Source organism: Bombina bombina, chromosome 1, assembly GCF_027579735.1.
Source record: "Bombina bombina isolate aBomBom1 chromosome 1, aBomBom1.pri, whole genome shotgun sequence".
Classification (NCBI taxonomy): domain Eukaryota; kingdom Metazoa; phylum Chordata; class Amphibia; order Anura; family Bombinatoridae; genus Bombina; species Bombina bombina.
In genome coordinates, this window is record NC_069499.1 from 1,247,762,387 (window position 1) to 1,247,777,627 (window position 15,241).

A 15,241-nucleotide genomic window follows, 5' to 3' on the forward strand; every position below is an offset into this window, starting at 1 on the left:
CCTAATATGCTGAACCGGACATCGCTGCCACTATAATAAATATATTAACCCCTAAACCGCTGCACTCCCGCATCGCAAACACTAGTTAAATATTATTATCCCCTAATCTGCCGTCCCTAACATCGCCGACACCTACCTACATTTATTAACCCCTAATCTGCCGCTCCCAACGCCGCCGCCAATATATTAAAGTTATTAACCCCTAAATCTAAGTCTAACCCTAACCCTAACACCCCCCCTAACTTAAATATATTTTAAATAAATCTAAATAAAATAACTTTCACTAACTAAATTATTCCTAATTAAAACTAAATACTTACCTATAAAATAAACCCTAAGCTAGCTACAATATAACTAATAGTTACAATGTAGCTAGCTTAGGATTTATTTTTATTTTACAGGCAACTTTGTATGTATTTTAACTAAGTAGAATAGTTATTAAATAGTTATTAACTATTTAATAGCTACCTAGTTAAAATGAAGACAATTTTACCTGTAAAATAAAACCTAACCTAAGTTTCAATTACATCTAACACTAAACTATAATTAAATTGATTCCCTAAATTAACTACAATTAAATACAATTATCTAAAGTACGAAAAAAAAACACTAAATTACAGAAAATAATAAAATAATTACAAGTTTTTTAAACTAATTACACCTAATCTAATCCCCCTAATAAAATAAAAAAGCCCCCCAAAATAATAAAAAGCCCTACCCTATACTAAATTACAAATAGCCCTTAAAAGGGCCTTTTGCGTGGCATTGCCCCAAAGTAATCAGCTCTTTTACCTGTAAATACCGCCCCAACATTAAAACCCACCGCCCACACACCCAACCCTACTCTAAAACCCACCCAATCCCCCCTTAATAAAACCTAACACTAACCCCTTGAAGATCACCCTACCTTGAGAAGTCTTCACCCAACCGAGATAAAGTCCTCAACGAAGCCGGGCGAAGTGATCCTCCAGACGGGCAGAAGTGGTCCTCCAGACAGGCAGAAGTCTTCATCCAAACCGGCCAGAAGAGGTCCTCCAGACAGGCAGAAGTCTTCATCCAGGTGGCGCGGAGCGGGTCCATCTTCAAGACATCCGACACGGAGCATCCTCTTCGTTCTTCATCCGACGACTGAATGAAGGTTCCTTTAAATGACGTCACCCAAGATTGCGTCCCTTCAATGAAGGTAGAAAATATCCTATTAGCTGATTTTAACAGCCAATAGAATGCAACCTCAATCCTATTGGCTGTTCCAATCAGCCAATAGGATTGAAGTTCAATCCTATTGGCTGATTGCATCAGGCAATAGGATTTTTTCTACCTTAATTCCGATTGGCTGATAGAATTCTATCAGCCAATCGGAATTGAAGGGACGCCATCTTGGATGACGTCATGTAAAGGAACCTTCATTCAGTCGTCTGATGAAGAACGAAGAGGATGCTCCGCGTCGGATGTCTTGAAGTTGGACCCGCTCCGCGCCGGATGGATGAAGATAGAAGATGCCGCCTGGATGAAGATTTCTGCCCATCTGGAGGACCTCTTCTGGCCTGCTTGGATGAAGACTTCTGCACATCTGGAGGACCACTTTGCCCGGCTTCGTTGAGGACTTCGGCCCGGTTGGGTGAAGACTTCTCAAGGTAGGGTGATCTTCATAGGGTTAATGTTAGGTTTTATTAAGGGGGGATTGGGTGGGTTTTAGAGTAGGGTTGGGTGTGTGGGTGGTGGGTTTTAATGTTGGGGGGCTATTGTACTTTTTTACAGGTAAAAGAGCTGATTACTTTGGGGCAATGCCCTGCAAAAGGCCCTTTTAAGGGATATTTGTAATTTACTATAGGGTAAGGCCTTTTATTATTTTGGGGGGCTTTTTATTTTATTAGGGGGATTAGATCAGGTGTAATTAGTTTAAAAAACTTGTAATTATTTTATTATTTTCTGTAATTTAGTGGGGGGTTTTTCGTACTTTAGATAATTGTATTTAATTGTAGTTAATTTAGGAAATTAATTTAATTATAGTGTAGTGTTATATGTAATTGTAACTTAGGTTAGGTTTTATTTTACAGGTAACTTTGTATTTATTTTAGCTAGGTAGTTATTAAATAGTTAATAACTATTTAATAACTGTTCTACCTAGTTAAAATAAATACAAAGGTGCCTGTAAAATTAAAATAAATCCTAAAATAGCTACAATGTAACTATTAGTTATATTGTAGCTAGCTTAGGGTTTATTTTATAGGTAAGTATTTAGTTTTAAATAGGAATAATTTAGTTAATTGTAGTAATTTTATTTATATTTATTTAAATTATATTTAAGTTAGGGGGAGTTAGGGTTAGGGTTAGACTTAGATTTAGGGGTTAATAACTTTATTATAGTGGTGGCGACGTTGGGGGCGGCAGATTAGGGTTAATAAATTTAGTTTGTTTGCAGCGACATTGGGAGTGACAGATTAGGGGTTAATAAATATAATGTAGGTGTCGGCGATGTTGGGGGCAGCAGATTAGGGTTTAATACATATAATGTAGGTGGTGGCGGTGTCCGGAGCGGAAGATTAGGGGTTAATAATATAATGCAGGTGTCTACGATGTCGGAGCGGCAGATTAGGGGTTAATAAGTGTAAGATTAGGGGTGTTTAGACTCGGGGTTCATGTTAGGGTTTTAGGTGTAGACATAAATATATTTTCCCTATAGGAATCAATGGGGCTGCGTTAGAAGCTGAACGCTGCTTTTTTGCAGGTGCTAGGTTTTTTTTCAGCCGGATCTCCCCCATTTATTCCTATGGGGAAATTGTGCATGAGCATATTTTGCCAGCTCACCGCTACCGTAAGCAGCGCTGGTATTGAGGTGAGATGTGGAGCAAAATTTTGCTCTCTGCTCACTTTTCTGCGGCTAACGCTGGGTTTATAAAAACACGTAATACCAGCATTGTCTGCAAGTGAGCGGTGTGGGAAAACTGATCGTTAGCACCGCACACCATTACCGACAAAACTCGTAATCTAGCCGTGTGTTTTTAATAATAGAGATTTATAATATCTACAACATTTTGTTGCTATTTTGTTATATCATCATCATCTTTTAAACGTGATGATGTTACAATCTTCTGCTGACTATACAGCTGTCAGCTTTAACTTTCACCACATGATGTCAATATTTCTCATCTCATTTGCAAGAAGAAGCAATACATATCACCCAAAGGGAGATTTCACCCATCCGTTTGACTGTAGGGCATCAAGGGTATTTTTAAAGTACTTGTTAATTAACAAACACAGTTAAAATGAACAATGAAACTAAAGGATTAATATGGATTATGGGATGGTGAAAAAAATGCTAGAAGCTTGCGAGCAGGAGAAAAGATAATTACTAATACATTGAAGCCCTGACTTTATTTGATTAAGAGTTCTGCTAAAATTGTTTCTGAAATGGGTCCAATCTGCTAATGTCTGCTACCTAATAATTATGCTCTCCAGCTGAATTATCAATCCTTCTTTAAGAATCAATTTGTTATGAACTATGGTAAGAAATGTTCTATTATTATAACATATCTAGCACATATAGTAGATCCTTTCTTCAGCCCTGTGTTATGAAGTCTTAATAGAACATGGCTTTACTCATAAGGATAGTGCAGATTATCACTCTCAATATATTAACTTAGTCTTTGTGCTTGGTGTTTTCATTTTTCTACTATTAATCATAAAAGCCAGTACACTTTCTCAATATGAAATGTTCACATTTTCATGTATACTTTTTGAGGAGAATAAGATCTTTGTGCAAAAGATTAGGCTTTTTGTGTGTTTTTTTTTCTATTTGTCTTCTCCATTGACTTCTATGGGGAATACATGAATGAACAATTTGGCTGTTAAGATTACGTGGCTTAACGTGAAAACAAAATAAGTTATTTTGCAACTTGTAATAACTGCTCAACCCAAAATGCGAAAAAGCCATAACGCGCATGATGTTTTCTTAACTGATTAGCTGTGCAACGTGTAATCTTGCCCATTGTAATTACCTTATAAGTGATTTCTGATGTGTTGCTAAAATATAACATACCAGTCAAGTCTTAATTTTTTTAAAACAAATTAGTTTCTTTTTTACTGCAATTATTTTTCAATAGCCAAACTCCACTCCATTTGCCATATTTGGAGAAAGCAATCTGGGCTTTAGTCCAAAGACAAAAAGTCTAGTCACTATCATATGTAGTATGAAATGAATGGTTTTGCAGTTGTTATCTGATAAAGCCACTTAGAGAAAGATATTTAGCAGGGTTAGTCTTGATTAGTCAGCAGGGTGCATTTCAAGTTATGAGAACAAGAAATAGCTTGATTTTCGGAACTAAATTACATGAAAATGGAGCTGTTTCATTAAACATAACTAAACATTTATATAAAACATCTCAATGTGTTTACTATCTCTTTAAAGTTATCTTGATATCCCCACATTAACCTCTCCCAGTTTTCACTTACAAGATATATAAAAAAAACAAGTTGAATCCCTTGAATGTATATAGATTTCCAGTACACAAGAAATTCATATGGAATATGTTATAACCTTTTCTAGCAGTGAAAGGACTACATTTAGAGTGCCCAACTTTTAACTTTCTGGACTTCTTTTTTGTTTAGCCATTAGCTGATAGTCTAACTTTTTTTATTTCCTGATAAAACAATATTTCTTGACTGGAAGCTCAAACAGATAGTCTTCAAATTACATAATGCATCAAATTAACTCTGATTTCATATTATGCATATGTAAAATGATGTACTTGGTTCCTATTTAGAATTTTATCTTTTGAAGTAGGCATTTATTTGTACAGCAGGCTCTATTTTGAAGCAGTAGTCTCTGATATGGATTTTTGATATTATACTGTATGTGAAATTGAATGCTGACTTTTTTTATTCTCATTTTCCTGAATATCACAAGATATTTCAAATGTCTTTTGTTTAATTCTAGCTTTGAATTATTCACTTTGAAATATGTAATTTCAACTTTATCATGGAACAAAAACTCAATGTAAACTAGAGATAAAAACAATATAATATTTTAATTGAACATAGTAAAACAATAAAAGATATCAGTGTATCTTCTTTGTAACAAAGCTTGCCTGTAGGCACTCTGAGAAGTTAAACAATTTTGTAACTGACTTATCTTAGAGGGCAAATTATCAATTATCTCACTTTAAGAACAAGCTGGTATTCATTATAAAATGTGATTATATTCAAAATGTTTTAATCAAAGATTCCTTTGTATGAGAACATTTGTATGGCTGACTTAGAGAGACATGGAAAACGGAAATATGTATCATACTATTTTCCTGTTGAAAAAATGACTTATCTTTGCAGGTTTGGAGCTATTGTATTGTTTTGTTGCAAAGACGTTTTTTTAACACATGTGTAAGCAATGCATTATATACATCTGTACAGTTTCTGATTTGCTGACAAAATTTAATAAATGTATCAAACTGAGGGAAGGTGGAGCTTTAGGTAAGACAAATAAATTATAAGGCATTAAAAGCCTAATTTCTCTCTACACTGTAATTGTTAATATTTTATTATTATTATTATTATTATTATTATTATTATTATTGTTCAGTTTAAATGCATTTGACAGTGCTAGAGTTTAAAACATGTTTTATGGAGTCGCCAAACTAAGCCACCCTAATCCACCTACCAGACATATCCTCTTGCATGCTCACCTCTTTTACCAACTGTATATATAGCATCTCATCCTGGACGACCTCACTTATGGCCTGATGATCAAAGATTCTCTTGATTGGAGAAAAATTATAGTTCAGACTTCACAGGGGTTTACTCACTGAATGGTATAAGAAAAAGGGTGGAACCTGAAAGTTCCAAATAGATCACCTTAGAGAAGATGATCTAAAATGATCTTCCAACATTAAAACTGATAAATTAAACTCCATCTAAAATATTGCTATACAAAGGGGAAAGTTTACCATCTCTAAGAAGAATCTTGCAGTGCTAAAGGATCATTTAAGATCATTTCATTTGAGAGTTGAGCTTTATATGACCAGGCCCTTAAAGCTCAATATCTCTAAAACAGATCTGCTTTTATTATCCCCTTCTTCTAATTTCCTTATATATTTACTACAAACATAATATAGATAACTCTGTCCTCCCCTCAACTACTCAGAGACATTGACTTAGGGTCACATTTGAACTTTCTTTCTCTCCTCATATTAAGTCTTTAGCTAACTCTTGTTTCTAGACAGAAAAAAAATATAATTTTCCACCATGACTATTGCATTTCTCTCCATTATGATCTTCAAAGTTACCACCTGTCCCAAATGCAATGCATCATGAGTGACTCTGCCAGACTCTTCATTCTTGCACATTGTTTCACATCTGCATGTCCCTCCATTGGCTTCCCATAGCCTCAAGAAATAAATCAAAATCCTGACTCTAACATAAAAATATCTCACTAACAATATCTTTGACCTTGTCAACAAATACTCTCCTACCCATTCCCTCCACTCTGCCCCATCTCTTATCATTTCCTCATACACCTGTTTTCAAGATCTTTCCAAAACTTCACCTGATATAATAAACTCCCTGCCTCACCCAATAAGACTTTGATCTAAATCTTAAAGGTTCAATCATATCTTTTCAGAGATGCATACAATCTACATTAAAAGGTTTACCTTGTCTAATGTATCCCTCTACACTCTCACATGAACTTCCTTTAGATTGCAAACTCAAATTTCATGTAAACATGGTTTACAGCTCAAAGTAATTTGATAAATATTTTTTGATTACTGTTATCTGTAGCTTTATACCTAATATTACAGCACTGCTCAATATGTATGAGCTTTATAGATGATGGTAATAATAATAATAATAATAATAATAATAGTTTACAGCAAGTATGGAAATAACATGTTGATGATATCATTTTAGCTACACAGGCAAATATTCAATTTTGCCTCCCAATTAAATTCTATACTCTGCCATTACTGCTTCTTAATAACACAAAAGCAGATGTAGATAACTATTTTATCTATAATCATAGAGAAAACAGATTTCTGAAATTACATCAAATTCTATTAATCTGATTTATTATAATTATAATAGCTGTAATGGTTAATTTCTGCATGACATACTAAAATGGTGGCTATGCACAGCATAATAAATCAATGGTGTCTCTGCATAATGAATCAAGCTGTGGTAACAATATATAAAACACCCCATATTACCTAGACTGATATTAACACGTCTAAAATTGAAATGTATCAAGCTACAGAAGGAAAATTCTTAAGCAGAGAACCTGTCCCCCTGCAATCGCCACTTGGCAAACTTAAAGGGACATTTAACACCTGATGAAAAATGCTAAAACCTACTTTTTCTTATAAATAAAAATAAAATAATCACTGCTGTCTATTTTATCTGTTCCTCTTATCCCAAACTGTTGACAATGATTGTTTTGAAGTACAGTGTTGATCCAGTGCTTGATTCTACTATGTAAGCTGCCATATTGTAACGTACCTTACAGGGGCACAGCAGTCACATGACACACACAGCATATTATTTGTTGCATATACTTAGAGAATCACATCTGTTTGCAGTGTGTGAGCTGCAGTGTCTGAAGATACATATTTATTTGTCATTCACAGTATAAATGTATTAGCTTTCCCCATCTAATACACATATTATGCAGAACAATTGAAATAAAATTCTTTATAAGCACTGTTTATGTTTTTAACACCCCCCACAGTTTTACTCTTCAAACTGCCCACAAGTTTTATGCTCTAAGCAAAAGTTGTTTCCCGTGAACTTCAGGCACTATTGTCATAAATCATTTGTAAGCTCCGTGAGGTTGAGAGGGAGGGGAGGCTCTCAGACACGCTGGATATACTGATATACTCCATGCAGAAGATATTTGCTTCTTATGACCTCTCCTGCTTATGTACCAGCTAATGTGATCAGTTACTAATGATCATCTGGTTTTATTTAGCAGTGTGATCTGCTCTTGTGACACCCTCTGCCAAGACACAGTCACTAGAGCAGAACTCTGTGTGTGATCATCAGAGGGTGTGACAGGAGTAGATCACACTGGTAAATAAAACAGACAATCATTACTAACTGATCACATTAGCTGGTTCATAAGCAGGAGAGATCACAAGAAGCAGAAATCTGCTCTGCATGGAGTATATCAGTATATCCTGCACGTCTGAGAGCCTCCCTCCTACTCTCTCCCTCACAGAGCTTCAGCTTACACAATAGTGCCTGCCCTGAAGCCGTGCACTGGAAACGGCTTTTGCTTAGAGCATAAAACGTGTGGGCAGTTTGAAGAGCAAAACTGTGGGGGTGTTAAAAACATAATCAGTTCTTATAAAGCATTTTATTTCAATTATACTGCATAATATGTGTGTTAGATGGGGAAAGCTAATACATTTATACTGTGAGTGACACATAAATATGTATATTTAGAGGCTGCCGCTCACGCTGCAGCCAGATGTGATTCTCTAAGTAATATGCTGTGTGTGTCATGTGACAGCATCATGAGCATGTGACTGCTGTGCCCCTGAAACGCACGTTACAATATGGCAGCTTAGATAGGAAATTAAGCACTGCTTCAACATTGTACTTCAAAGCAATTTCCTTCAACAGTTTGGGGTAAGAGGAAAAAATAAAATAGAAACAGTGATTATTTTATTTTTACTAATAAGAAAATGTAAGTTTAAGGGATTATTAGAAGATAGGTGTTAAGTGTCCCTTTAAAGACATCAAAAGAGCTCTGTTGTGCAATCCTATTCCCTTCTCCTGGGCAACCAATTACACAAGAGCAGGGCACATTAAACACCCAAAACAAGTGAGTTTAAGATGTTTTATACTAGTATAAGAATCAGAGGCTGCTTCTTAAATTTGTGGTCAGAGACTCACTCTTGCAGCTTGAATAGAGGCAGACTAGGTGCCTCTAAATATAGGTCGGATTCACTGATTATGTAACCTCAGGATGAACCACGAATACTTCACTAAATTCAAAAAGAAAACTGCTAAAGCTATGCAGGGACAATAGGCGGTTGCCTAGTCGACCTTTATTGTAAAAGTAACCCTGCATAGCTGTAGTTTTTGTTTTGAATTTAGTGAGGTGGTTCATCCTGAGGTTCCATAAAAAAATAAAAAATAAGTGAAACATTGACCTCCTTTTATAATGGAAGTCAATGGGGAGTCGAAGTGCTGTGTTCAATGCACCTCTCAAAACTTACATAAATAATATAATAAATTTAAAGCTCGGAAATGCATGCTTTCTGTCTAAAAAGTAATTACTTTGATAATATATACTGTAGATATATCTATCTATATATCAATCAATCAATATACAGGGAGTGCAGAATTATTAGGCAAGTTGTATTTTTGAGGATTAATTTTATTATTGAACAACAACCATGTTCTCAATGAACCCAAAAAACTCATTAATATCAAAGCTGAATATTTTTGGAAGTAGTTTTTAGTTTGTTTTTAGTTTTAGCTATTTTAGGGGGATATCTGTGTGTGCAGGTGACTATTACTGTGCATAATTATTAGGCAACTTAACAAAAAACAAATATATACCCATTTCAATTATTTATTTTTACCAGTGAAACCAATATAACATCTCAACATTCACAAATATACATTTCTGACATTCAAAAACAAAACAAAAACAAATCAGTGACCAATATAGCCACCTTTCTTTGCAAGGACACTCAAAAGCCTCCCATCCATGGATTCTGTCAGTGTTTTGATCTGTTCACCATCAACATTGCGTGCAGCAGCAACCACAGCCTCCCAGACACTGTTCAGAGAGGTGTACTGTTTTCCCTCCTTGTAAATCTCACATTTGATGATGGACCACAGGTTCTCAATGGGGTTCAGATCAGGTGAACAAGGAGGCCATGTCATTAGATTTTCTTCTTTTATACCCTTTCTTGCCAGCCATGCTGTAGAGTACTTGGACGCGTGTGATGGAGCATTGTCCTGCATGAAAATCATGTTTTTCTTGAAGGATGCAGACTTCTTCCTGTACCACTGCTTGAAGAAGGTGTCTTCCAGAAACTGGCAGTAGGACTGGGAGTTGAGCTTGACTCCATCCTCAACCCGAAAAGGCCCCACAAGCTCATCTTTGATGATACCAGCCCAAACCAGTACTCCACCTCCACCTTACTGGCGTCTGAGTCGGACTGGAGCTCTCTGTCCTTTACCAATCCAGCCACGGGCCCATCCATCTGGCCCATCAAGACTCACTCTCATTTCATCAGTCCATAAAACCTTAGAAAAATCAGTCTTGAGATATTTCTTGGCCCAGTCTTGACGTTTCAGCTTGTGTGTCTTGTTCAGTGGTGGTCGTCATTCAGCCTTTCTTACCTTGGCCATGTCTCTGAGTATTGCACACCTTGTGCTTTTGGGCACTCCAGTGATGTTGCAGCTCTGAAATATGGCCAAACTGGTGGCAAGTGGCATCTTGGCAGCTGCACGCTTGACTTTTCTCAGTTCATGGGAAGTTATTTTGCGCCTTGGTTTTTCCACACACTTCTTGCGACCATGTTGACTATTTTGAATGAAACGCTTGATTGTTCGATGATCACGCTTCAGAAGCTTTGCAATTTTAAGAGTGCTGCATCCCTCTGCAAGATATCTCACTATTTTTGACTTTTCTGAGCCTGTCAAGTCCTTCTTTTGACCCATTTTGCCAAAGGAAAGGAAGTTGCCTAATAATTATGCACACCTGATATAGGGTGTTGATGTCATTAGACCACACCCCTTCTCATTACAGAGATGCACATCACCTAATATGCTTAATTGGTAGTAGGCTTTCGAGCCTATACAGCTTGGAGTAAGACAACATGCATAAAGAGGATGATGTGGTCAAAATACTCATTTGCCTAATAATTCTGCACTCCCTGTATCTATCAAACATCCTGCAAGGCACTCTACTTTATTCAATACTTTATTATCAACGTTTCAGGGTGGTATATCTTCACCAGACTGTACAAATAAATACATGTCGCCCAGGCATCTTTCAGCGATCCTTGTTGGGATTACTGAAGCACAACTGCACATACACTCGGTAAGCTACAGGGTCCCTATAAGGAAACAACTAAAAAGACAAAAGGAAAATGCAGATTACATGCATAGAAGACAGCGCAGCTAAATAATCAGTTATATTACAACTTCAATAATGTCCTAACTAACTAATTAGTTATTGAACTTGTAACATAACAATGATTATTTAGCTGTTCTGTATGCTATGTATGTAATCTGATTTTTTTTTTGTCTATTTAGTTGTGTCCTTATGGAGATCCCATATCTTACTGGGCGCATGCACAGTTGCGCTTCAGGAACACCAACAGGGATCACCAAAGGATGTATGTGTCACTTGTGGTGGGGTATTTTTTATGAGGGTAGTATTTATTTGTATAGTCTGATTAAGGAGCACCACCCCAAAACATCACTAATAAAGTACTGATTAATGCAAAGTGCCTTAAGGAAATTTTGTTATATACACTTGATACAGTGCCCCCTGGAAGCTGTGTTTGGCTGGCAAAAGGAATGCTGATTCCTTGCTGTAAACTGAATATAAACCAAAAAAGCAATCAATTAACAACACTGTGTAATTATTTTATAAAATGTTCCTTTATTGAGATGACATGAAACATATTGCTACGCTTCGCGGCCGTTCAGCCCTTATTCATGCTGAAACTCAGCTGTTTGCTATTTTCCTGTACTCTATGTCACCTCAAAAAAGGAACTTTTATACAGGGAATAAGCAGTGTTGCTACTGCATTGCTTTTTTGGTTCTATATGGAAAGAGTTGCAGGAATATAAAAGGTAACATACACTTCCCTGAAGAAGTACTGTAGTATGATATATATATAATATATATTTTAATAGTCTCTCACACAGTTTAAGATAATAATGTATTGCTGGTAATTTATCCTTTAGAAGAAAGTCCACATAATTTGCAGTACACAATTTTCTTATGTCATACTTTGGGTTGTATGCTGGTCATGCTATAGTAGTTGTTATTGTGAATGGGTAATGAGGGCTACCTGTATTTATCACTACTTTTCTTTCCAACAGATGCAAGTTGAAACTGTGGATGAAAGTGGAAAAACTATTGAGGGTCCTGTTGACCTAGAAGTTATAGTTATTGATCAAAATGATAACCGACCGATCTTCAAGGAAGGTCCATACATTGGTCATGTTTTAGAAGGTTCTCCTACTGGTAAGTCACCAAGCAAACATGTATCTTTTCATGACTATTGCTAAGTCTTATGCAGTTAAACTCTGTGATTCTTCTTCTTTATAATTCTGTTTATGAATAATGCTATTAATATGCAAATATCTGTTAGCTCTCTTGCTAAAATATATCTTTTTGAAACACTAAAATGTCTGATATTTTCTTTCCTGCCAAGTAAATTTTAAATTCTTGGAATCAGGCATTCTAAACCCATTGCACTCCTTGTACTACCAAAAAGTGCTATGCATGTTTATATCGCTATAAAATAAAGACGCAGTTTGGTCATCTAGAAATACTTCACGTCATATTTTACAGTTTAATTATATTGAGATATAAGACATAAACATCAATGACACAACACATATTTGGTGATTTTATTATCATGGAACAAGTTATAGATGGTATGTACTTGAAAAGATTGCATATTTTCACTGTAATTTTTATTTTCAATCTTAGTAAAAACTAACATAATAATAGAAAAAAATTAGACACAGTAAACACCTTGTTACAAGACATTTCTGCTGTCTTACTATAGAATAACAAATTAACCAAGAATAAATATTCTTGAAACAAGTTAACATCTTGCTTGCTGCAGTTGTTTTTCAATAGCCAAACTCCATCTACCACTTGACTCATTTGTAGGAGCCAACCTGGGCTTCAGTCTATATGTGACAAGACACGGCCATATTATTAATATAAAGTGCATAATGTTGCAGTTTTTATCTGTTATAGCCAACTAGGGCTTATAAGTCTGCAGGTTACTTTTTCAGTTCTGAGAATAAAAAAGACACAATTTCCAGAGCTAGATTACACAAAAAGGGAGCAAAATAAATAATAAAATATTTTGAAAAGTTGTTTTTCTATACATAACTAAACACTTTGGGTTCAATTTATTATTGTGCGAGTGGACATGATACGATGTAGCGTATCATGTCCGCTGCACATAGATAATTGCAGACAGCGTACGCTGTCGGCATTTATCATTGCACCAGCAGTTCTTGTGAACTGCTGGTGCAATACCGCCCCCTGCAGATTCGCAGCCAATCGGCCACTAGCAAGGGGTGTCAATCAACCCGATCATATTCAATTGTGTTGATTTCTGTCCGCTGCCTCGGAGCAGGTGGACAGGTTATGGAGCTTGATAAATTGACCCCTTTATACTCAAATCTCAAGGTGTTTACTGTCACTTTAAGATACTTATACTTTTAGTTAGTGAGGTGCATGCTCTACCTACTACATGTCATGTCCAGGGCTTAGTTATCTCCCTATCCACATATTTTTTTTCATGAGATAGACCATGCAATTTTAAGCAACTTTCTAATTTACATGTATTATCAATATCTCTTCATTCTTTTGGTATCTTTATTTGAAAAGCAGGCATGTAAGCTTAGACGCCAGCTCATTTTTGGTTCAGTACCTGGGTAGCACTTGCTGATTGGTGGCCACCTGCTAAATTGCAGTCTTGTTATATTAAATTACCCACTCTACTTGGTCTTTGTCCATTTTTTTTATATATATTATTAACAATAAGGCTTTTTTGACATCTTAGGACATAAACTCATGAAAATACAAAAAAAATAATGTTATTGAAGTTCACATTTAAATAAGGAATAACCACTTATTATAAGCCTGTGAAGTTAAAGTACTGCCCTAACTTGGTTCACAGGCACACAAGGCAGTAAGAGGCAGAACAGGGCTTTCCCTTCTTGATGCATAAATAATAAAGCTGGCAACTGGGTGGAGCTAAGGCAACAGGCTCCAGCCTGTAAATTGCCCCGGCCCACCAGGCATTATGCTCAGTCTAAGCCTGCTCCCACAGCAGCAGTGGGGCCAACTCACAAGTTTCTTCAATACCTGGGGTGGCTTACAAAAGCAGCTTTTTTTTTTTTTTTTTTTTTTTTTCCAAGTCTACATTTTAAAGTGCTTGTAGGTGAGAATAAATATGTAATTGTCTATGCTTATGATCTGAGACCCAATTAGGACTATAGATGGCATATAGGGATTGAAGGACCCATACATCTATCTGAGACCTCATATGGTCATATAACTGGGAAAAGAGAGTTCAGGGCCATGTATCTGATCTTATGTGTCACATGCTTCTATTGTTGTGAAGATATTATTACTATATTAAGTAAATAAATTAGGCATTATTTATGTATATGTCAATCAACATTTGCACTTGCATGTATCACTTTTTACCTTAGAGTATTATGTTTCATGGAGACAATAACATGTTTCTTGCACCAGGTCCTGTTATTGTTGCATCCACCACTTCTTCACTGTTCAAATGATAAAACTGTTATCCATTAATTTGCTGTCTTACATAATGAAGGAATACAAATAGCCTAGCAAAAAAACCAAAAAAAACAAAAACCCAGAATACTGAATATACTGAATAATACTTATTAAGAAAAAATATGTTTGCAGGCTGGCATAATGAGTGCACATGCTGAGATGGAATTATCAAGCACAGGGTCAAAATTAAATGAAACCCATAATTAACCTGTGCCTAGGGGAGTCTGTGGCGTAGATCCAACCCTGTCTAATTGTGTATGAAGCTTCTAACAGAGGGGTAGCACAAACGAACATAACACAATTAATTTAATAGATACATATAAGGCATGCAGATAGAATGATGCATTCAAAGAAAAGATTAGTTTGAGAATAACATGTAGATGTATTTTTTAACGTTTCATTAGCTGTTTAAATATTGACAAAATAAGTATAAGTAAGTTAAAGGGCCATAATACCCAAATGTTTAAACACTTGAAAGTGATTCAGCATAGCTGTAAAAAGCTGACTAGAAAATATCACCTGAACATCTCTATGTAAAAAAAATATATATATTTTACCTCAAAGTTTCCTCAGTAGCCACCTCCCATTGTAAAGGATTTCTAAGCAGCATATTAGTATGTCTGTCCCGGGACAACTGAAAGGATGAGCTTCGTGCACTCTCATATTATTTCACCAATCAGGTAAAGGAAGCTTACTATGAAATCTCATGAGAGTTAAGTCAAA

At 35.8% G+C, this 15,241-nt stretch overlaps 1 protein-coding gene across 1 annotated transcript in view; it reads left to right on the forward strand.

The window, feature by feature from the left end:
• The window catches only part of CDH13 (cadherin 13), a 1,791,933-nt gene that overhangs the window by 945,795 nt on the left and 830,897 nt on the right, over positions 1-15,241 (forward strand). Inside the window, exon 6 of the mRNA XM_053700758.1 lies at positions 12,064-12,208. Within this exon, the coding sequence (XP_053556733.1) occupies positions 12,064-12,208 (145 nt within the window). The remainder of the gene's footprint in view (positions 1-12,063; positions 12,209-15,241) is intronic.